The 23,458-nt window shown below is 35.5% G+C and overlaps 2 protein-coding genes across 4 annotated transcripts; both read left to right on the forward strand.

Annotated features, from left to right (window-relative positions):
- Positions 1-3,904: 3,904 nt before the first annotated feature.
- Positions 3,905-7,635, forward strand: LOC121786206 (transcription repressor KAN1-like). Of its 3 annotated transcripts, none has more exons than XM_042184789.1 (6): positions 3,906-4,829; positions 4,911-4,987; positions 5,530-5,575; positions 5,720-5,897; positions 7,011-7,105; positions 7,195-7,635. In XM_042184789.1, the coding sequence occupies exons 1-5, from the start codon at positions 4,247-4,249 to the stop codon at positions 7,084-7,086; spliced, it is 960 nt and encodes a 319-aa protein (XP_042040723.1). In that variant the 5' UTR covers positions 3,906-4,246; the 3' UTR covers positions 7,087-7,105; positions 7,195-7,635. The 3 variants fall into 3 exon arrangements, with proteins under 3 accessions (XP_042040724.1, XP_042040723.1, XP_042040725.1); XM_042184791.1 differs by having other exon boundaries at positions 3,907-4,829; positions 7,014-7,105; XM_042184790.1 differs by lacking the exon at positions 7,195-7,635 and having other exon boundaries at positions 3,905-4,829; positions 7,011-7,106.
- A 1,349-nt stretch (positions 7,636-8,984) lies between these two features.
- Positions 8,985-11,182, forward strand: LOC121785951 (39S ribosomal protein L41-A, mitochondrial-like). Its single transcript, XM_042184444.1, has 3 exons — positions 8,985-9,210; positions 9,692-9,756; positions 10,924-11,182. Exons 1-3 carry the CDS (start codon positions 9,066-9,068, stop codon positions 10,975-10,977), a joined length of 264 nt encoding a protein of 87 aa, XP_042040378.1. The 5' UTR covers positions 8,985-9,065; the 3' UTR covers positions 10,978-11,182.
- The last annotated feature ends 12,276 nt before the right edge of the window (positions 11,183-23,458 follow it).

Raw genomic sequence — 23,458 nt, forward strand, 5'->3', positions numbered from 1 at the left:
GAGAATAAGATATAAAGAATTTGAGATGAACACGATAGAATTAAGAACTATAATCTGAAAAATATATTCAATGTGTTTTTTAATACTCGATTATTGTGATGCGAGCAAGAGAGTATGATCTTATAGATATATCCCATTCTCATCAATGCACTGTCACATTACAAGAGACCCTCAAGTCCCAAAAGATCCCATATCATTTTCCAATAACATGGTTGAATACAAATTTCACATATGAAAGTCTTTTGTTAGAATATGAAGTTCACTCCATATTTAAAATACAATTCTATTGATGAGTTTGATCCAATATATCAGTACTCCATAATTAATATATTGGATACAATTCTATTTGGAGTATCATTTATGCGGATATAAATTCGCATGGAGATATAATTCACTCCATAATTAATATATTGGATCGAATCGCGTAGAGCAATCATAGCAAAACTTTGGATAGCAAAAAGCGAATTTAAATAAAGAAGAAAAATGAATTTAAGATGCTGACGATTATCTATTAAATACCGAATGAATACAAGCGAATGAAAAACAAACCATCTACCTAACGAGATTTAGTTAAAATTTATGACCCCCCCAACTCGATCGAAACGAATAGATTTTGTCCAAAATTTGAAAATTTAAATTTAATTAAAAAAATGTATATTAGCATTATACGATACATATATTATCCATGAACAAAGTTCTCATAATGGGTGTGTTATAATGTTAACTTTTCTTAAATTGTTAACTTGTTAACTCTTGTTAAATTGTTAACTTGTTAACTCATCAATGCAATGAATTAAAAAATGTTAACACGATCACATTAAAATATTAGCACAAATTGTATTGACGATTTAATATGCTCTGATGACATTTTAAATATCAATTTCATTACAGTATATTAAAATATCAACTAAGTTTATGTTGACATTTTAATGTCAGTGTGTTGATATTTTTAATAAACTGCATTGATGAATTAACAACTTAAGAAAGTTAGCAACAAATCACACCTACGTTCTCTCATAAAGTCCACGTTTTCAATTTTTTATTTATTTTTGGTTTAAATTATAATTAAAAATAGAAGCTTGATTTATTCTTTAATTTTTTATTTAAAGTTGCAAAGAAAAAAAATACCATTTAATTATATACTATGATTTATAAATTAATGACATCAAATAAAAAATATTCTTTCATTAATTATTAAAATGAAAATAAATAAATATAATTTTAATATAGATTACATGGAAGAGTAGTAATCTAGGGAAATCACTACTTAAATGCATAACTAGAGAACACGAATTTAGTTCAGTATACGAGCGATTTAGTTCACTATAAGAGTGATTTAGTTCACTACAAGGACTGAACCAAAACGCGATTACAGTGAACTAAATCTTTCACAGAGTAAATACTTCACTATAATGGTGTTTTGGTTCACTCATTGTTTTCAATTTCATATTGTGAACTAAAATGTCCATATAGTGAACAAGATCGTTTTAATCGGATGGTTGAGATTTATTCTTTAGTTATACACTTAATATTAATTATACTTTGATCACCTACCCTACTGGAAATAATATAAATATATCTACTATATAGCTTGCATTTTCTCTCATAAACAAAATTTTGTATCATAAATATAAACCATTATATTGTACCAATACCTTTTAGTCCTTAATTGACTTTAAAATATCCTTAGCAGTTTTTTTTTTTGGCGTAGCGGCACATCCGCATAGAAGCAAAATATAAAATGAAGTTAAGTGAATGAATTTGATCATTAGTAAAACAATTTAAATTTTTTATTCAGTATCATGAGAAAGGAAAATTACAAGTTGTAGTAATAGTTTACAAATTGAAGTACTTAGTCCAAAAAAATGAATGTGAGCACGAATTCCAGTTGATGCATATTTAACATAGTTTGTTTCAATATATATATTTAGTTTGATTCTAATACATTAAAACTGTTATTAAAATTTTTAATTTCGCAAAATTCATAAATATTAAAGCTTGATTTGTTATTTTATGAATTTATTTGAAATTATAGAGAAAACGTGCAAATCAAGCTTTAATTTTTATGAATTTTGTGAAATTGAAAATTTCAATAACAATTTTTAATGTATTAGAATCAAACTAAATATATAAATCGAAATGAACAATGCTAAACGTGAGTCAAACAGGATCGGTGCACACATTATGAGCTCACATATGATATGTAGCATATCATCCCTATAGTCCAAAAATCTTAATATGACGATTGATATACTTAAAAATATTTGACGCGATATTTCTTTTAATTATTATCAAAAGTGACAAATATTGCTAATTAACGCTAATAATATGATACGAATTCTGTACCATTTACCAGTCAAATCGATTAATGCTTAATTTCACCCTAAATACATAGATGATGGGTCTATTAATTGTCATTTACAAGTTCATCCTATCTATAAATATATGGATTATGAAAATTAACCCATATACCTAAAGCATGTTTGGCAGGAAAAATAATTCATCAATGTTTCAAATTGTATGAAAATTTTACATCCCAATACGAAGAGATGAAATCACCCCAACAACAAAATTAGAATAACATTATTATACCCTTCGATCCAGCCTAGGGTTTTGAAAAAATTAAAGAAGCCAAATCATTTGGGGGATTGAGTATATGAGGGTTTCATATATGTGGAGGAAGACATAATAACACCCAAGATGCTAGACAAAGTTGTTGAAAGATTAGAAGGGAATATTTGGGAGTATGAAAAGGGAATTAGAAGGTAATGTGGGTTTTAATTTTTTTGAAGAACATGCTAATGTTAATGCACAACTCATACACAAATATCAAATACTCCGTATATATATTTATGCACACACACACACTACCAAACAAACCCTCCTTTGTGGATCTCACTCAAGTCAATCACTCTACTTTCACTCTATCTGCATATGTTTGTGTGCACATTTAATATCCCCCATTAAAAAATTTTAAAACCAGACAAGATTCTCCAATTTTTATTAATATAATTTTGTTCTGTAGATTATTCTATAGTACCATATTTTAATGATATCGTAACATTAGAGCAGAATATAAGGTAAGAAATTAGGATGACTACGCTGTGCCTTGTTATCATATTCTACAGAATATTTCGAATATATTTATATCACAAAATATACTAGTACTAGTAGTACTATATAATGAAAGAGTAAAATGAGATATGGCATGACAATTCAAATAACAACAAAAATAAGGACTTCATAACTAATGATTTAAATATGTCTCATGTCATACACCTTCAACACAAGTTGAATTATTAGAAAAATAATAAAGTATTATTACACCCGTTTCAAAATTGTCAATAAAATTGCAATTATAGATGGCATATACTCCATATCAATTTATCATACTAATTACAATAATGAACCCAAAGCTGAATAAGTGTTCACACAAAGTTACAACAAGACATACCCAAAATAAATGAGGCCGAAACGTAGAAATATTAATTATAGCCAAAGAAGAATAAAAAATATTTATGCTAAAAGGTTTTGTCATGATTAGTTCAAGATAATACAAGTACTAGTAATAAATTACTTAATTATCTGGTCAATATAAAAAAAGTCAAGGATGAGTCTTGAAATTTTTTCTTGGAAGAAAAAAAAATGTTAATGATATAGGGAAACACAATTTGAATTGTGGGTGTGTCTGAAATGAAAAGTTAGAGAGAGAGAAGCGAAGAGGGTGGGGGGAAAAGAATCACAGAAGAGGGTTAACTTTCTGTTTCAAGAATTTTAACCCGTCGACTACGGGGAAGGAAATCAAAAAGTGGGCACTATATTTCTCATTAAGAATTAAAATATTCTCCAACGTAATTTATAAAATTGTTTTGACTAGAGCGAAATTGGCTACTTCTGTTGTCATTTTCCAAGATATACTGTCGAGGAATTAAACCATACACCTAATCCCTTCACCACACATCCACCTTTCCCTCATTTCCCCTTTGCAATTTTTCCCTTCCCCTCTCTTTCTTTCTGCACCATCTCCATTTTCAAGAACGCACTACCTTTTCAAGCATATTTACAACCAGTCTTATCACAACTTTCCAAAGAATTCAATCCTAAAAAAAAAAAGATTTGCCCCTCTTTATTCCCTCCTCCCTTTCTCTTTTATGCTCCTTCCTTTCCCTTGCTTGAGATCTTGATTTGGAAGAGTGAGTGAAGAGCGAGAAAGGAAACCCTGAGCACCAAAAAAAAAAAAAAAAAGATGCCCTCGTTGGAGGGTCGCTCCAATTCAGCACTTCCTGATCTGTCTCTCAACATCAGCCTACCAAGCTGCGAAATCAGCTCAAAGAGCTCCTTCACGGAGCTCTCGCTGGGCGGGTTAGGCCACCCGCCAAGCGACGAGCTCCAGAAGGGCGAATACAAGGCACAAAACCCTTATCCGGCCGCGGAACCGGACGAGCTCAGACCGATCAAGGGCATCCCGGTCTATCCCAACCGGCCCTTCCCGTTCCTCGGCCTCGACAACAAGGATCCCAAGATGCGCTACTACCAAATGCCCTACCCCTCGCCGCTGCCGCCTTATTTCGTCGCCGATCACCACCACATGCCAATGCTGAATCTCGGCCCCTCCCCGCCGCAGCCCTACCGCGGCGGCGCCTACCTCTACGGAGTCGGCCCTTCCTCTCACGAAGCCCCTCCTTCCTCCCATCATGGAATCATGAGATCGTCGCGGTTCCTCCCCAAATATCCGGCGAAACGGAGCATGAGAGCGCCGAGGATGAGATGGACCAGCACCCTCCACAGCCGCTTCGTTCATGCAGTTGAACTCCTCGGAGGCCATGAGAGTAATTCTTCACCATTCCGTGTTAAAAGTATTAATTAAACTCTTTATTTTCTTTAATTGAATTTTGTAAATTTGGAATTAGGGGCGACGCCGAAGTCGGTGCTGGAGCTGATGGATGTGAAGGATCTCACGCTGGCGCATGTGAAGAGCCATTTACAGGTAATGGATAGGCGATGAGCAAATTTGTGTGTTTGAATTAAATAAAAAAGGAGTGAAATTCGGGAAAAAAAAGGAAGGCAGGAAATTAGCTGTTTGTGTTTATCTTTTTGTGTGGACTCCGTTTATTTCTCCGGCACCGTAGCCGATGAAAGGTTGCAGACTGAAATGCAATAAAGAAGTCTTGGGGCTGACAACAAAGAGAGAGAATGGAAAAGAGACAAAGCTAAAAGTCATCATTTTTCAATAATATGGCTGATTACTACTTTATCAAACATCAACCTCGTGATTAATGATGATTTTTCAGACATGGCTCAGAACAAATTCTTACACTAGTATTACTTCCAGTAGCACTAGGTTTATTTATGATCTTCACATTTCAACACTAGCTGCCTATTTTCCCCCTTCATTCTCCACTTGTTAATTTAATCCTAATCATATTCACTACATTAGTATAATGCATGGCTAGGACTTGATACATTCTCATACACTACTACACTCATAGGGATATTGAATTTTCATTAATTTGTTTGTCAAACTTGTAGATGTATCGGACTAACAAGACCACGGACAAACCTGCGGCTTCCTCAGGTATGTTTATGCTATGTTATGTTATTTGGAATTGACATTTTGACATTAATTTTGAACATAATCATGTGATTTTACATCTTGGGAAAATGTAGTGGAAGTAAAAAATGTTGGACTTGACTTGTTGTGTTTTGTTTTTTGTTGAAGGTCAATCAGATGGGTCAATTGAAGATGACCTGTCAACCGTGGCGAGCGGGGGGGACCGGTCGAGCTTAAGGCAGTTCTTGGATCAGAGGGGGGGCGGACCTTCCGGTGGAACTATGCAACAAGAATATGACCTAAACTACCCCTCCACCACTCCTACATTGTGGAGCAATTCTTCAAGGTAAACAAAAACACACACTAAGTATGTACTATATATGTGTAGATATATATAATAAGAATGCACATGTACTAAGAAGACTACGAAATCATGTGAGTATAGTAGTAATAATTAATAAATTCCTTTTCCTTTTTGCATGGTACCTGAACTTCAGAAGTGCATTCTCACGTCCACAATTTCAAAAGCTTTTTTCTATGAATAAAAAGGGTTATTGTGGCAGCTTTTGCTTTTGTTTCTTTTTCTTTTTTTAATCTTTTCTTTTGGAAGATTTTCATCTGAGGTTGGATAATGGGCGACTTAGATAAAGTTAATGGAAAAAAGCCAAATTGAGATAAGTGAGAAAGCAATCACTTCCTTCCCACATATGCCTTTTCTTTTTCTCCATGGAATAATTTGTTTCTCTCGAATTAGTTTATTAGCGTAATATTCAATTCTTTCAAAGGAACAAAAAACCCTTGCTCTTAATTATTCCTTTTCGAAAGGAATTATTTTTCATACATGACCAAAAAATTATCAGTATCTTCTTGACTTAAGTGCTCTCCTTTTCTTAAAGTAGTATATAGGTTGGTTGATTTAAGCCTATTTTGATACTATGCGTTTATATGTCTATTCTCTGTCATTTCTTTTGTCCCAAATTATTACTCTTTTACCAAATAAACCCAGTCTTGTCGAAATCATTAAAACATCTGACTATAGAACTCAAATGCAAATGCTTTTGTTCTCCTTTTTAAAAAAAACCGATGAATAAGACAATGCTTAAATGTCAATGCATCTTATAATTATAAGCATATAGCTATAATTTGTGTGTGAGGAGCTGTTTTTCTTAATAGTCACAAATCAGACAACAATCATCATCATTTGTTTAACTTTTTAGACTTCTAATTTGTACTTTGGTGAATTGTAGACAAATAGCATGATGCTGATTGGTGATAGGTTTAAGGACGATGCTAAAGTAACAATTATCATATTACATAAATTTTCTATTTTGTAATTTTTCTTATTTCTTTAGTTCATGCAAACTATCATTAAATTCCAAAATTTTGAATTGTTATATACTTTGTTCTATATTGTTAGTTTTCTCATTTCTGAAATTTCAATGGTTTGAATTTGTTTTAGTAGTAACCGAGAGGGGTGGTTGCAAAGCAACGGAGCTGATTCACACGGCCTCGTTGGATCATTGTCCTTCCCCTGATAGTCGTCTTAACTAAGAGGTAAAGAGACTATATTTCAAACATATGCATGTTGATATCAATGAATATATGAAGCTGAGAACTAACGTGCAATTTCCATGAAATGACAGGAAAAAAATGTGTGCAAAGAGGTAATTGGATTAAAAGGTGAATCTGAGCTTCTTCGGTATGGAAATGGGAGCTCTTCTGCAGCTAAGGAAAGAGAAAGCATGAGCTAATACAAACATTTCTATTTGAAATTTTGAATTGTCGATGGAGGTTCTTCTCCTTGTTGATGGAAAATGAAGGCATGAACATATCTATATCTATATGTATACATACATATTCATATTTATATGTCCATAAAGAGACGTTCCCAATCAAGAAGATGGGCGTGAAGCAGCTGGGAGTATTTTATATTAATTAGTTTTGACATGTTTCTTCTCTTTATTTCTTCGTTTTAGTTTGACTTGGCTACTACTAATGATTTGCTATTGTAACAATTTAACTTATATTCTGTCATCATGTTGTAAATGTAACAATGCAATTGCTCGTTTCTCTCATGTTAAAGAGCGTAAAGATATGTTAGAGACACTCTAGGATATTTTATTAAAGCCCATAACCTCATCCTTTCAATAATATCTCAAAGATTGGTTATTCTTGACACAAATAAGTAAACTGTTTTGAGACAATAGAGCAGCGATCAATATCATCAAGGAGATTATTGAATGAGGAATTATCGAACTATCATTTGTTCGATATGATATGAAGATTAGTTGGCAGGCATCATATAAAAAACACTGAATTCTAAGGTTTTCAATGAAGTTCTTGGCAAGTTGATTTTGATGGGTAGTGTCAAATAAGGAATGATAATCACAAAGAAAAAGAACGAACTACTCCCTCCGTACCAACTAAATTGAGTCGTATTCTCTTTTGGGATATCTGAACCAAGTTGAGGCATTTCATTTTTTAACAAAAAAATATCTAATCCTCTTAATTTATTATCTCTTCTACTTTACTCTCTCTTGTCTCTCGATTTATTTTATCTCCATTCAAAGTATTCAACACAATTTCTTAATCTCAATGTCCAAAAAAATTGTCCCAACTTAGTTGTTGCGAAGGGAGTACATCATAGGAAAATATTGAATTGTACTCCTTCCGTCCCGTACTGCATACTCCACTTTGATCTGGTCCGGGTTTTAAGAAATTTAAATAAAAGTGGTTCGAAAAAATTAATAGTATGTCACTCATACTGTTTTATAGTATTAATAGTACTTATTAGTATTATAATAAAATAAAAGTAAAATGAGTTAATGGAATAAAAGTAAAATTGCAATGGAACAATCAATAAGGGAGGGACGGATCAAAATAAAAAATCAGAATACAAAATGGGGATGAATGGAGTGATTGATATTTTGTAGAATAGAATTAAATATCCCCTACATACTTTCTAATACTCTCTATGTTAGAGAGAGACGTTGTGACTAAGAGAAAACATACAGTAGATACATAACTAAATTCATTCTGCCATACTACATTTCAGATTCAATTGTTAACATGAGACTCGTTGTGTTTCGACCCTAAAACAAGAGTGAATGATTTACTCCACATCACTATTTTAAGAATTTAAGTTTGGACCCATATTTAGATGTTAACACAAGCCAACCAAAAGAAAATATAGATACCACTTGACCTAAAATGCTAATCTAGTTTATAACTATTTTTAAGATTTTAGGTTTGGACCCAAATTTAGGTGTGAACACAAGCCAACCAAAATAAAATATAGATACCACTTGACATAAATTTGTTACGGTATGAACTATTCTGTGCAATTTTCATCCTCTTTTCCCTTTAAACATATGCGTGAAATTTATGGGCTAAAATATTTGTTTAGGGAAATCCAGTGTGGCCCATTGTGATTGCGGCCCACTCCAATTATCAATTTTTTCAAAGTTTTGTTTACTGACGCAGAAATTTGGGGGAAGATAGGTGAACAGAACAAATGGCGTTAGGGCTGATATTGGGGATTGGAAGGGCATTCAGGAAGAAGCGAGCGTCGTCACTGGATATTCTGACTTCGAAGAGGAGCCCTAAAGGCTATTACAAGGGCAAAAATTGCAAGCCCACCGGCTTCCACACTCGAAAAGGTTCTCTATTCTCTGTCGTCTCATCAAATGTCAGCTTCCACTTTTGTTAAATTACCCTACTATACCTTAATTCAGAGTCTGAAGGTGTTGGCTATTGCCACTTTTACCTGCGTTTGCTTCTGTTGCTATTTCCATTTGCATATGTAAATATATTTATGTGTGCAAATGGATCATGATGTTGCTTTTGAAGGCACTGCTAATGCTATGTTTGGTGATATAATTGTGTTTTGAGATAGGCTTATTGTTTGTCTATAATTACTGAAGGAGCACATTTTCTGTGATTTATCAGAAAAATATTTGGTTGTAGTGATGTAATATATTATTGTTAGTTTGAGATTATTCGTAGTGTGTTACTGCTACATTGGTTTAGTTATATGGAGTATGATTTTTGTTTATTTTGATCATGATTCATGAAATGGTGTTCTAAGTAAGGTTGATGTGTAAAGCTAAAGAGACTAACTCTGAAGGATATTATGTCAAGGTGGTTATGTTGTAGTTCCTGAAAAGTTGCCAAACTATGTGGTGCCAGATTTGACCGGATTCAAGGTAAATAAGTCAATTTATTTCCAAAAGGTTTGTCCGAGATATAAAAATTGTTCGTTTGCAACTGAAGGTGCTTGCTATTCCTCTATATATGCTGAAAGAGCTAGATTTTAATATAAGAATTATGAGTGCAATATCTACGATGGCTTTTAGTCTAATTTGTGGTGACTGTCCTGGTAAGTTGTAATTTTATGAGCTACCACGAATGAGAGGGCAGTATAGGGCTTCTAATGTTTAGCAGTTAGCACCCACTCTTTTCCCTTCTGTATCGTGCTTACCTTTATTGTTCATCTGTAGCGAAAACTCCTCATTCCATAGGTAAATTCACTGAATAAAGGATTTTGTTTCTACATATTTTTGGTGGATTCAAATTAGTTTTGGTGATTGTGATGCACTGAAGTTATGAAAAATTCATCTGGTGATCAGTTATAAGAGTGTGTACTTGATTCTTTTTCAAGAAACATGGAATGTACAACCTTAAGGGCACACATTAGGAAGCTATAGACACTCAACATAGGAATGAGTTTTGTTCTAAGTTGTTTTGGAAGGTATCAATATGTAAAGTGGTGCATCCAATGCACTTGGAGCCTGAATCTCCTATAACTCCCACATGTTATTGTCCTTACAGCTTACACATGAAAAGAATCACTGATTCTAAGCTTATCTCTCTTGAGGTGTCTCTTTCCTTAGTTCCATTTCCTTTTCTGAGTAACAAATGTTTTCAAGCTCCCCTCAGAATTAAATGATCTATATGAAACTCAACTAGTTTGATAAACTATATCCAGAAATTGGAAATTGGAAATAGGATGATTTAGAGAAAATGGTCACCGAACAATTTTTTAGTCATCTACTTCCAATGTAACTGGTGATATTGGCCAAAAAATTGCATTTGCTAAAAGAAGGTATTATGTTTGTGCACATTATTGTGTGTGTATATGTAATGCTGTATATGCTTCTTAAGAAAATAGTAGGCTCGTGGTGGAGAAGAATGAGGCCCCCTTTGGCCTTGTCTTAAAGTGGCATATCTATCTTTTAACTCTGCAGCTTCACAAGTTTAATAATGCTCTGCTCACATATGCTTTATGATTCAATTGGTTACTGACTTACTACTAATGTCAACTATTGATTCTTTCTTATTTTTATTGTTCAAATGCTCGTCTATTTTTTCAGCTAAAGCCATACGTGTCTCAGTGCGCTATACAAAGTTCCGAATCAGCTAAATGAATGTGCTCGGTAGAGATTTCTTAAGCATTTTTGGTGAGAATATCTGTTTCTATTCTCCTTGAGATGTTGCAGCTCAGTCTGATATGTTTTAAAAATAAGCTGATGAGAAAATGATTTCCTTTTCCTAAAGAATTCACACAAGTCTGATTTGAACTGGTTGTGGTACTATTTTGAGTTTGAAATAATATTCATGAATTAGTTTGAATTGGAATTTTTTTATTAGGATGCAATTATTGGGTGAATATTAATAGTATGGTATGGAAGACTCGTTTGGTTGGATTTAGGTTTAGATTCAGTTGGTTCTACCCATGTGTATTCAGCTCTCTTTTTCTCTCTCAAGTTTTGTACCATTACCATTAGTTCATTAATTAAATATAGTAGAACTCAACTTATAAATTTTAAACCAAATTAGTTATCTAATTGTAAAACGAATTCGTGTTTTACTTTAAATTATCACGATTCACAATTCTCACTGAACAAGTAGTTTGATCTGATTTTATCACTGACGAGAATATTGATGCTAACAATGACTTATTAATTGGCGTTTCATGATTGGATGGGAATAGCATTGCAGTTACTGAAACTACGTCGTTTTTGCTGAAATCAGCAAACTATGTAACTAAGAGAGTACTAACGAAATCTCTGTAGGTTGCAAAATTGTACTCCCTCCGTCTCGCACTACTCGCATGTATTTCCTTTTTGGGCGTCCCAAGTTACTTGCACTCTTTCTATTTTTAGTAAAAATTTTCACCTACAGCCGTAATTTTTTACTTTCCTATACACTCATTCCTTAATCTCCGTGCCGAAAAGGAAATGAGCGAGTAGCTCGGGACGGAGGGAGTATCAAATTAATAGTTGTGTAATTACCATGCAGATTGTTAAGTTGATACGCAAAATTAAATTTTCGTAGAATTTATGAACAAGTAACACCATTGAAAATAGCATTTTTTTAGCTTACTAATAAATTGTAGTGGTCTTTTAAAATGGTGTGTTGACCTGTCTTAACTTGCAAACTACGTTATGCAAATGTAGTAGTAGATTCGTTTTTGACGTATTCTATTTTCTATGTATGACTATAGGGATTAGAGGAATTGACAAAGTCATAGTATAAGGGAAAAACGTTTCAAACACGTGAGTTTGCTTTATTACAAGTATATAAACTTAGTTTATAATTGAACAGTAGATGTCGGTGCTCGTGCTGCCACGTCCCGACGTGCTATTGGTCCACTTTTGGTTATCAAAATGAGTTGTTTCAAGTCTTTAATGTCAAAACCCAAACCATTATCGGTGCTTCTGTCTCAGAGAAGATAGTCACTTTGTAATCGAAACATTAAATATATTAAATCGGATTGATTGATTACTATTGATTTTATTCATTATGACATATTTTAACGATATTTGCAATTTGTTTACAATATCATTCCAAGTTCGACAAAAATTAAATTAATGCGATTGTCATAAAAATAAATGTAGGATGTTTTTATTTTTTGCAAATTGAAGTCACTCGCAATTTTAGCTCTCACAAAATATTACTACTACTACATATTTAATTGATGAGATTATCAAAAAAATAAACAGAATAGTCGGTTAACGTACGTACTACTTAAAATCATTAATTTAAAGGATATTATTTTTGCAATTTGAAGTGACTCGCAAATTTAGCACTCACAAATAATATACTACGTACTAGTACTATATAAAATCACATGGTGAAAACAACTTCATATTTAATGGGACGAATAGAGGAGTATAACATAAAAAATTCTGTGGGAAAATCATGGAATATGTAAATTCATTAATATGCAGTAATATAATAAGACCAAACTCAACAAGTCAAACACTTATCTCTTATAAATTACTCCAACTATAAGGGAATATTGTTGCATATAAAATGTAAAACTAAAGTCGTTAATTAAGTAATCGAATACGCCAACTATAAAAATAATAAAACCAAAAAGTTACTATGACACGTTATGGATTTAATGAAATGTACTTATACAGTCCATTTTTAATTTAATTTTATTAAATCTGTTAGAGGAATAATTTGTTTAAATTTTAACTTTATGAGAATAAGTTAAATAAAATTTTCAAAATTTAAATCTATAACCTAATGGAAAAGATGACTTGGTTTACTGAAAATAAAAATACAAAGCGGTGCGGTGACTTCCACGGCGGCCCCACAAAGAATAAATACTTTGAAATTTACGCAGACAATATGTACACCTTGCCCACCCTACTAGTACATGCTAATATTAATCATATACTAACTTTGAAAAAATGTTATTTTTTTCTTTTTCAATAAAATAGTTGGTATGTGCCTATTTTAATTTAATGGGAGATTATAAAATTTCAAGCTTTTAGATTAGTTCTCCCACCTTTATTCAATGCTTGTTACTTATGTAATAAGAAAAACGAACGTGAGAAGATGTTAAGGACCTAAATCCCTAACGTTCGGTAGAACGGAGAACAACTATGAAGAGATAAATCTGGCGCCCATGTGGGCGGCGGGGATAAGGATCTGGGCGGTTGTGCGCGGGTTCCAACCCGTCGGGCAACGGCTACAGATCAGATATACGTTCTGGCTGTGCGCGGAGAGATTCCGTCGGGCAGCAGGTAGCGTAGGGAATTATGGATTCAAAGCATATCGCAAGGAGTTTGGCCAAAATAATATATTCATTCATTGATTAAAATGATAACATCATCTTCTATTTATAATACTAGAATACTACTACCCTAACTTATTGAATAAGAAAACAAAGATATGGAAAAGATACGGTGAATCAAAAGATACTAAATAATTGGGAGATAGGATCGTATCAACTCCCCCATGGTTGAAATCCACATTGTCCTCAAGGTAGGAACCATAAAACCACGAAGAGAGTTGAAAGTAGAAGCTTTGGCGCGGTATCTCCTCCTGGATCAAATGCCCACCGAATAGTTGTGCGTCTCCCTTCACCATTTCCCCCCAAAATCACCAATAGAGAACCGTGTTGGGTATAAGATATGGTGGACACCCCGCCACATTGTTGTCGTGACAATTCAACGCTAAAATGAAAAGTTTTGCCACACCTCCATGAATGCTCAAACACGGCGTGCCATTTCTCGGAGGAATCAACCTTGCATCGGCGTCGAGCGACGGTAATCAAGGATTCATACTTGTAACATCACTGACATTCAAATCCACATAGACACAAACAAGTGCTTGCGAACCGGAGTGACCATCCCCTGCCTTACCCAATTCTTCTGCTTTTAATTTAAGCTCATCCTTAAACAACCTTCGCTTCTTTTCCATTTCCTCTTGACTGTCCTATTTTTTTCATATCAAATCTAGCCTCGATGTTATCAACAAGGCTCTGATTCTCCATGCTCTCTCTCTTGTTCGGCTTATCACTCAACACACAGAAATCTTTTTCTTTCGGCTTTAAACTAGATCGAAGGGCTTCGGCTTTATTTTCTTTCTCCAGCAAAGTCGCTACATCATCTTTTATCTCCAATTCCTTATGTGTTGGAACACTAATATCATCAATCTTCTAATCATATGCCCCGACGAGCACTTGCAGCGGCGTATTGTCGATCTTGATGATCTCTTCCAAGGACTCGTCATTTGGTACAACAAGATTAGCACCCCCATTGTGAGCAACGCTGTCGGGAACATCCTCAGCTAGATTATCGTCATCAATATTCTTCTCAAACAATGCATTCACGCGGGCGAGAAGGGCGGCTTGCTCCAATCTATAAATACGCAGTTTCTCGTTGTAATCACTTAGGGTGGCTAATTGGGCTGGGCAAGGCGAACGAACCATGGGATTGGGAGTATTGGGTAGACCACGCTGCTTCCCCAAATCAATAAACTTGCTGGACTGTTGTGGACGGTGCGTAAAGCCAGACCGTGGCGGGGCAATGGCAGTCAACGGAGCTGTGCCGTGACTCAGAAAACGGTCGGACTACGGTGACCGGTATGTAGGCTGCTCGGCGCGGTCATTATGAAGATGTTGGTGTCACCTCGGATACTCCTCAAAACCCTGTCGCTGACGGTGGTCTATGCGATCGTCCCACCCCCCTTGATCCCAATTGTTAGCAATGGTTCACGGATGGGGTTGGTCGTGAAAGCGCCCTCGATACCTCGCGTTAGGATGTCGTGGAGGAGTTGGTCCATCTGCGAGCGGGAGCGGCGATGGGTCTCGCCATGGCTGTCCTGCACTTCGATGCTCTCCCCCGTCGGGAGCTGGCTCAGGTCGTGGCGGCGTGGTCCATCCCGGTCCATTACGACCCCCACTATCGCGTCGGGCCCTATCCTCATGTGGGCCCTCGTGAAATCCCCCGCTAGGGTTTCTCCCGCGCAAACCCCTATCTCCTGATCTCTGCCGACACACATCCCCATAATCCCAATCATCGCCGTCGTCAAAACCGAAAGGAGGTTCCGTCTCACGCGACAAAGTACGGTCAAGATTCTCGAAACGACGATCTATGTCGTCTCTCCAAGCATCGAATTTGTCCAATCTGTCCAAAACGCGATCTAGTTTACTGGAAATGGGTTCATCAAGGCGGGACTCATCCGGCTGTCGGGTCTCCCCCTCGCCATCGTCCATGTTGTGTCTGTGGAACCCCCTGCCATAGCGTCGGCCCGCCGTCGGAGGACGTCCTCCAAACCTGTTCGCCGGGTAAGATTCCTGGCGCCCTGAGCCTCATACGGCCTTGCCGTTGTTCTTGTTGTAGTTGTTGTTGTTGAAACGCATCATGAGTACTGGATGAAAGCACCAGTTGTTAAGGACCTAAATCCCTAACGTTCGGTAGAACGGAGAACAACTATGAAGAGATAAATCCGGCGCCCGTGTGGGCGGCGGGGATAAGGATCTGGGCGGTTGTGCGCGGATTCTAACCCGTCGGGCAACGGCTACAGATCAGATATACGTTCCGGCTGTGCGCGGAGAGATTCTGTCGGGCAGCAGGTAGCGTAGGGAATTATGGATTCATAGCATATCGCAAGGCGTTTGGCCAAAATAATATATTCATTCATTGATTAAAATGATAACATCATCTCCTATTTATAATACTAGAATACTACTACCCTAACTTATTGAATAAGAAAACAAAGATATGGAAAAGATTCGGTGAATCAAAAGATACTAAATAATTGGGAGATAGGATCGTATCAGAAGATTAACATTTCAATTATGTAACGGATGAGTCGTTATATTTTATGATTTTATCTGCAAGTTTATTCAATATTTTCATTTTTCAGTTGTGCAAATAGGAGAATTGGATTTTATACTTCTTAGCTCTTTTGTTATATGGGATTTTTCACTAATTAGAATGAACAATTATTACAATTAGTTATCAAATTTTGGTGATTTTGTCCTTCAAATTAAGCATATATCTACAAGAATGTCATAAGTCAATTATCTACGCAAAAATCTGACACGAACACCCACATAATTAAAGGTTTGGATCAATTCTAATTGGGTTTGTGTCCGGTTGACCTATTAAGAACCCAATAATTTTAGGTTAGTTCAAATTGGATTAAGTTGGGTTCAAATAACCTGCTAAAAATATTACTAATACTTTAAGAATAAAAACTATACTTTAATTTTATTCTCTATGTTTATGTAAGTTGGGTTTAAATTATGTAAATCTAGTTTTTATCATGTAAATTTTGTTTAAAAATTAGGTTTAATCGTATAAATCGGGTGTAATCATGTAATATCATATTTTGATCATAAATCAGGTGTAATCATGGAATATCAGATTTTAATCATGCAAATCAAGTTTCTGTTGTTATCATGTTATTATCGTGTCGTTTGAACACATATCATATATATTAAATACCAAAATATAAAGGTACATATGCTACACAAGGAAGCAAGGTATACAAAAGTACACCAATTACAAATTCAGGTCATATAAATTTAAAATATCCAAGAGACTGAATTTCCTTAGCAAATAAAATATCATACTGAAAATATCATTTTATACCTATTCAACACAAAATTTGTAAATTTCACACAATCCAAGCGTGCAATTCAGTCTATATTTCCGTAAGCCGACTTTTCAAGTCTGAACAAAAAAAGCCTATTTTTGAACAAATAAATTATAAAACCTCTCTTGAAACATCGTGGAAATATCCATGCAAACCCAACTCTCCCTCAATATATATACAAACCAAAGCAAAAAATTCATTAACACACAAAAACATGGAATCTTTGATGAGAAGACCTAAGATCCAAAAAGCCTATGGAAGGACCAAAGCCAATGCCCCCTGCAAGAGACACCCCAAGCACACACAATCCCCCGGGGTTTGCTCGCGTTGCCTCAACGAGAAGCTTTTCCGATTAGCCAATGGCCACGCCAAGAGACCTGCGATTTATTCGGCCTCCTCCTTGTCTTCCTCCTCGTCCTCGTATATTTCATCCCTCTCGTCTTCGGATGAGTCCTCGTATTCCTCTCCTGTGTTGAGATACGCGCCCTCGAGGGCTGTGGATTCATCGAGGCTTTGGAAGAAGGAGACGCTCAAGAAGAGCCGATCGACGTCGCAGGCGTGGAAACAAGAGGAGGATCGAAGCGTTGGGATATTGAAACGGGGGTTTTGGTCAAAATTGCTGTCTAGTAAAAATAAGGCGTTGATGCATTCAAGAACTACAAGGGAAAGGGTTCAATAATTGGAGGTGATTTGTTAATTTGTACAAAATTATTTTTGATTGATTAAATATGATACGAAAGAGAAATTCATGACTGGAAATTTCAGTTCTGTTTCATCGATCTTGATATTTAAGTGGGTGAATGAAATACTATGCTGGCATGCTTTTTTTTGTATATGATATTTAGTCGTATACGAAAAGAGACGGTGATGATCTCAATGCCTATGTTACTCAATTACTTTTAGTATAGTTGTGTTCCTTTTATCTAAGTGTCTTGGTTTGTTAAGTAAAATAATCATTAGATTTAGTTTGAGATTATTTTAGTTGAAGGGGATTATTATGACTAATTATCATATGATTATACATTTAATATTGAATTGTGATCAAATTCAATCTCATGAATCATACATAATACATAATTATTCCGGGGATATAATCATGCAAACCAAACAAATCACATAATGATAAGTTATATTCAAATAGTAAATGACGGAGCTCGACATTTCATGTTAGGGACAAGTTGAACTCAATTGAGAGCTACAATGGACTCAAAACATTTACCAAATCATTTTTTAAATAATATTAGTATTGAGTATTTGATATTTTGCATAAATGTTATGTAAAAGCATCTGTCAATAAAATAAAGCATACGAAAACTCTCCTTTCGACATTTCAAACACGAAATTTAGAAAATATAGCCTCGAACAAAAAATTCTACATTCTTCTTCACGGACAAAGTTATCTTGAAATCAAAATACTTTTATGTAGCAGAAGACATGTTGCTGGTTAAATCAAAATAACCTAAACTATAGTTAACTCTTTTTAATAATTTCAATTTTCATTGCTAATGCTGTTAATTTTTTACTTGGGTTATTTGCCTGTAAATGCATGAACTTTCAATTTTTTCTGGTTTTTCCCCTAAACTTTATTTTTTGAATGTAAATACATGAACTTTAGTTTTTTCCAGTTTTTTCCCAAAATAAAAAATCGAAACTGATGTGGCAAATTACAATTTATGTGGCAATCAAAATGACGTCGTTTTCATTAATTATATTTTTAAAATTAAAAAATAAATTCTATGTCATCATCTTCTTCACCTATCTCTCTCCCCTTTCTTTTCTCTTTCACTATTCATCATTTCTTCTGTACTTCAGTATGTGGAGAAATGACCCAATTCTAAAACCCGAAAAAATAATCTTTCGGGTAAAATTTCAAAGCTCTTAACAATTTTGTTTGAGAAGAAACCCCAACATCTCGAAGCATTCTTTTATTTGTAGGCATAGAACTTCCATGTGTAGAGTCCAATCATTGTCACAATCTATAGCGTCAAACTCCAATTCTCCAATTTTCTTTCAAAAATTAAACTAATTTAGTGTTTAATCTCTTAATCCGGCCTCGATATCTGATGTGGTGAAGGTATTGACTGATGGCTTGGCTTGTGCGGATTTAGAGATTGGAGCAGTTCTCCACAAGCTTAATTACAAATTTAGAAAGAACGATGAATAAATGAATAAAAGAAAGGAGAAAGATAGGCGGGGAAGATGATGACATGGAAATTCATTAAATTTTTTAAAACTTAATTAAATCCAAACGACGTAGTTTTGTTTGCCACATAAATGACAATTTGCCACATCAGTTTCGCTTTTTTATTTTGGAGAAAAACTGGAAAAAACTAAAGTTCATGTATTTACATTCAAAAAATAAAGTTTAAGGGAAAAACAAGAAAAAGTTGAAAATTAATGCATTTACCTGCAAAAAAACCCTTTTTACTTCAATATAAATGTTCCCCAACTCCCAAATGTTTTTTTACCAACTCCACCTCAGCAATAGATCATAGATATAGTATATTAGCATACATGAAAATAGTAGTTGGCTAGGTTGCTATAGTATATTATGTTCTGAACAAAAAACCTACGAGAGTACTAACTTAAAGCTTTCGCTGGTAAAGGTAAGATAACCCAAATTGAAAACAAATTCCACGCTAGCTAGATGTTATTTATAGAAAATCAATGTTAAATATTCAATTCCAATAATGTAAACAATGACCCAAAAATTACTTTCAACTTTGGAAGCTAGGTTATTGATTAGGTCAATATATTGATCTGTTTATTCAAGAATAGTTATTATGTTATGTGAAAGTGAAATGATTGTTAGTCAAAAGCGGAATAGCGTGGTATACAATTCACACCATTAAACCATATTAATTAGTTTTTAAAAAAATTAATCTTCATTTTCTTCATTGAAAAGTTATTGAATGGTGTAAATCTTTTAAAATCTGCTTATATAAAGGTCCTAAACCGCATTCCTCGTAATTTCTTTAGAATAAAAATCATGATTTTATTAATTGGAAGTCGGAAAAAGTAACGAAGCTGACATGCGAGAATCTCTTTCAAATAGTGTAATAATATGGTTTTATTTGTCAACAAAAGTTCATTTCCACTTGTTCTTTATTGGCGAAGTTATCATTTTTTTTGTGTAAGCGATGCAATTATTTTCTTTAAACAGCCAAATAAAATATCGTTAATTATTTCAACGTGATCTTCATGTCTCATTTAAATGCGTTCCGATAATAAACTAAGAGTGTCCACAATGGGGGAGCCGCCTGCGGCTCGGTGCGCGGCCCCCCATTGCCGAGAGCCGAGAGCCGGGGCGCAGGGCCGGGAGCCGAGGGTGAGCCACGGCCGCGGCCTTCACGCGGCTGAGCCGTGGGAGCCGCGGCCCTCCACTGCAGCGGGACGCGTTTCGCGGCTAGGCCGCGGGATTTATTTTTATTTTTTTTAAGTTTCGAAAATTACTTTATAAATATACACTCCCATTTCCATTTTTCCAACTCTAATTTACTTCCATTTTGCTCCAATCTTTCCTTCCAATTTCTACAACCTTGGAACTATGGATTCCGACGATGAACAATTCCAACAAGCGGTAGATCTGGAGTTCCAAAACCTTGTTGCAGCGGTGCAACGTGAAGCCGACGAGGCGGAAGATGCGGTGGAGGCCGCGGCTGAGGCGGTGGCGGCGGCAGTCCCTCGGCCATTCTATCATCGGCGATTTTTCGACCGTGATCATACCGGGGCTGACCATCGGTTGATGGAGGACTACTTCAACGAGAACGCCCGTTATCCGGCAGAAATTTTCCGTCGGCGATTCAGAATGTCGCAACGTCTCTTCGTCCATATAGCGACGTGTTTGGCGCAGCGGTTCAGGTGCTTCAACTTGCGATATGATGCCTCCGGCCGACCCGGCTTGTCGACATACCAGAAGTGTACCATGGCAATTAGACAGCTTGCATATGTCGGGCCCGCTGACATGTTCGACGAATACCTACAGATGGGCGAAACGACTGCCCTACAGACGTTGAGGCAGTTTTGCAGGGGCATTAAGGTATCTTCAAAGGAGAGTATCTACGGAAGCCATCGGCTGATGATTGCCAACGTCTGATGGATATGCACGGGACTGTACATCATTTTCCAGGGATGTTGGGGAGCATTGATTGCATGCACTGGGAGTGGAGGAACTACCCGGTGGCTAGGAAGGGGCAATTCACTTCTGGTTTCAAAGGCAGACATCCGACGATGATTCTTGAAGCAATTGCTGATTACCGCTTGCGAATCTGGCACGCGTATTTTGGGGTCGCTGGATCGAACAACGACATCAACGTTTTACGATCGTCCCACCTGTTCAATGACGAGAGCCGGGGTGAGGGTCCGCAAGTTAGATTCATGGCCAACGGCGCTCAGTACAACAGGGGGTACTATTTGGCCGATGGGATATACCCTCGCTGGCCAGTGTTTGTGAAGACGATCCGACAACCCGTTGGACCGAAGCAAACCTACTTCGCGAAAAAACAAGAGGGTGCTAGGAAGGATGTGGAGCGAGCTTTTGGTGTACTCCAAGCGCGATGGGCAATTATACGGTGTCCGGCTCGACAATGGCACGAAAATGATGTCGCAGACATCATGACTGCATGTATCATATTGCACAATATGATAATAGATGACGAAGGATTTGCTGCAGAGCGGTGGACACCGGAAGATGGTGCTAGTTCGAGCTCGGGTACTGCCATGGAGCCCCTGCAGATGGGTGTACCAAGTAGTAATGAATACTTGATCCAGCGGTACACCGACATGCGAAGCCAAATATCGCATTCATCACTGCAGGCTGATATGATTGAAGAGGTCTGGAACCGTAGAAGTAGCGTCGTAGAGTGATTTGGGTTTCCCCCAGTGTTTTTAAACTAGATCACTTTCGTTGTATAATTTTCCTATTTTAATATAATACAACGAAATTATTGTTACAGGTTGTGAATTTTTTTTGTTTACAATCCAAATTATTTTATTTTAATTAAATTTTTAAATATCATAATTTTAAAGACTAATAAAATTTATTAGACATAAATTAAAAAATATTATTACAAAAGCAAACAAATTAATTTTATTTTTTGGAGAGGGCCACATTTCGTGGCCCTATTGTTTTTATACATTTCGTGGCCTTTACCATTGTGAAGGCCACAAGAGAGCCACGAATGGTGGCCGGGCCACATTTGGTGGCCTTCAAGGGCCACCATTGTGGACGCTCTAAATATTGCGTATATAAGTTGTTAGCACGAAAAAGAATTCATAAGTAACAATTAGGTTAATTGTATCCCAGTAGTATTAAACTATATTCATCCCTCCTAATTATTTATCTACAAAAGTATAGTCAACTCGCACGTCAATATATAGATATATATGGAGATAGTAGGTCTACAATTTGATGGTTGCTAGTAGGGATGTCAATGCAGCCTGCAACCCGTGGGCTGACCCGAATAACCCGCCAAATTTATAGGGTTAGGGTTGAAATTTTCTAGCCCGATAAAATTACAACTCGATTAGCCCGCACCCGATTAACCCGCAACCCGTTAGGGCCAGGCCCGAAAACCCGATGGGCTGGCCCGAAAACCCGATAAAATTTCTATTGTTCTATTTGTTTGACTCCGAATTGGACAATTTCATTGATTATTTTTATAATATAGATAACTAAAAAAATAACATTCAATTTTATATTAAACATATAAATTATATATTAAATTTTTATTAATATAATAATAAATAAATAAATTAGAAACTTCTAATTCATTAATAAATATTTAAATTTATAAACATGTTTTAAAACATGCTTTAAAATATTTAAATTTATGTTTTATTTTACACAAATCTCAAATATTAGTATTTGATCATGTTTGTGTTTGAGTTTAAGTATAAATCTCAGATTTATCATAACTAAATATTTATATTTTATAAATATAACTAATTTTCGTCATTATTTATTGGATTAATCGCATGTTAATTTTATCGGTAGCGACCCGATTAACCCGATGGGCCAGCCCGAAACCCGAGCGTTTAGGGTTAGGGTTGAACTTTTATAACCCGAAAAAATCTCAACCCGATTAGCCCGCACCCGATTGACCCGCAACCCGAGTAGGGTTGGCCCGAAACCCGGTGGGCCAGCCCGATTGACATCCCTAGTTGCTAGAATCATTAAACCATTAGTCTAAGAAATCAAGATGGCATTTACTTATTAAAATTTCGCTTTATGACGTTAAAGATTTTTTGAAAAGAGTTTCATCTCATCTAATTTTATAAATGAATCTAGAATATATTTAATTTATTATTATTATTATTATTATTAATTATTTTTATAAAATTTTAAAATTTTGATTTGATTTTATTTATTTTATTACTAAATGATACTACCCCATTTCTATTTTAAAAATGAACATCACGATTCAATCCACTAACACTAATTCTACTACTTCTTCACTAGCCCTCTCTTACTGTAATCATTTTTATTTTTCTCTCTCTCTTACT

The sequence above is a fragment of the Salvia splendens genome, chromosome 22 (genome assembly GCF_004379255.2).
Source record: "Salvia splendens isolate huo1 chromosome 22, SspV2, whole genome shotgun sequence".
In the NCBI taxonomy this organism is placed as follows: domain Eukaryota; kingdom Viridiplantae; phylum Streptophyta; class Magnoliopsida; order Lamiales; family Lamiaceae; genus Salvia; species Salvia splendens.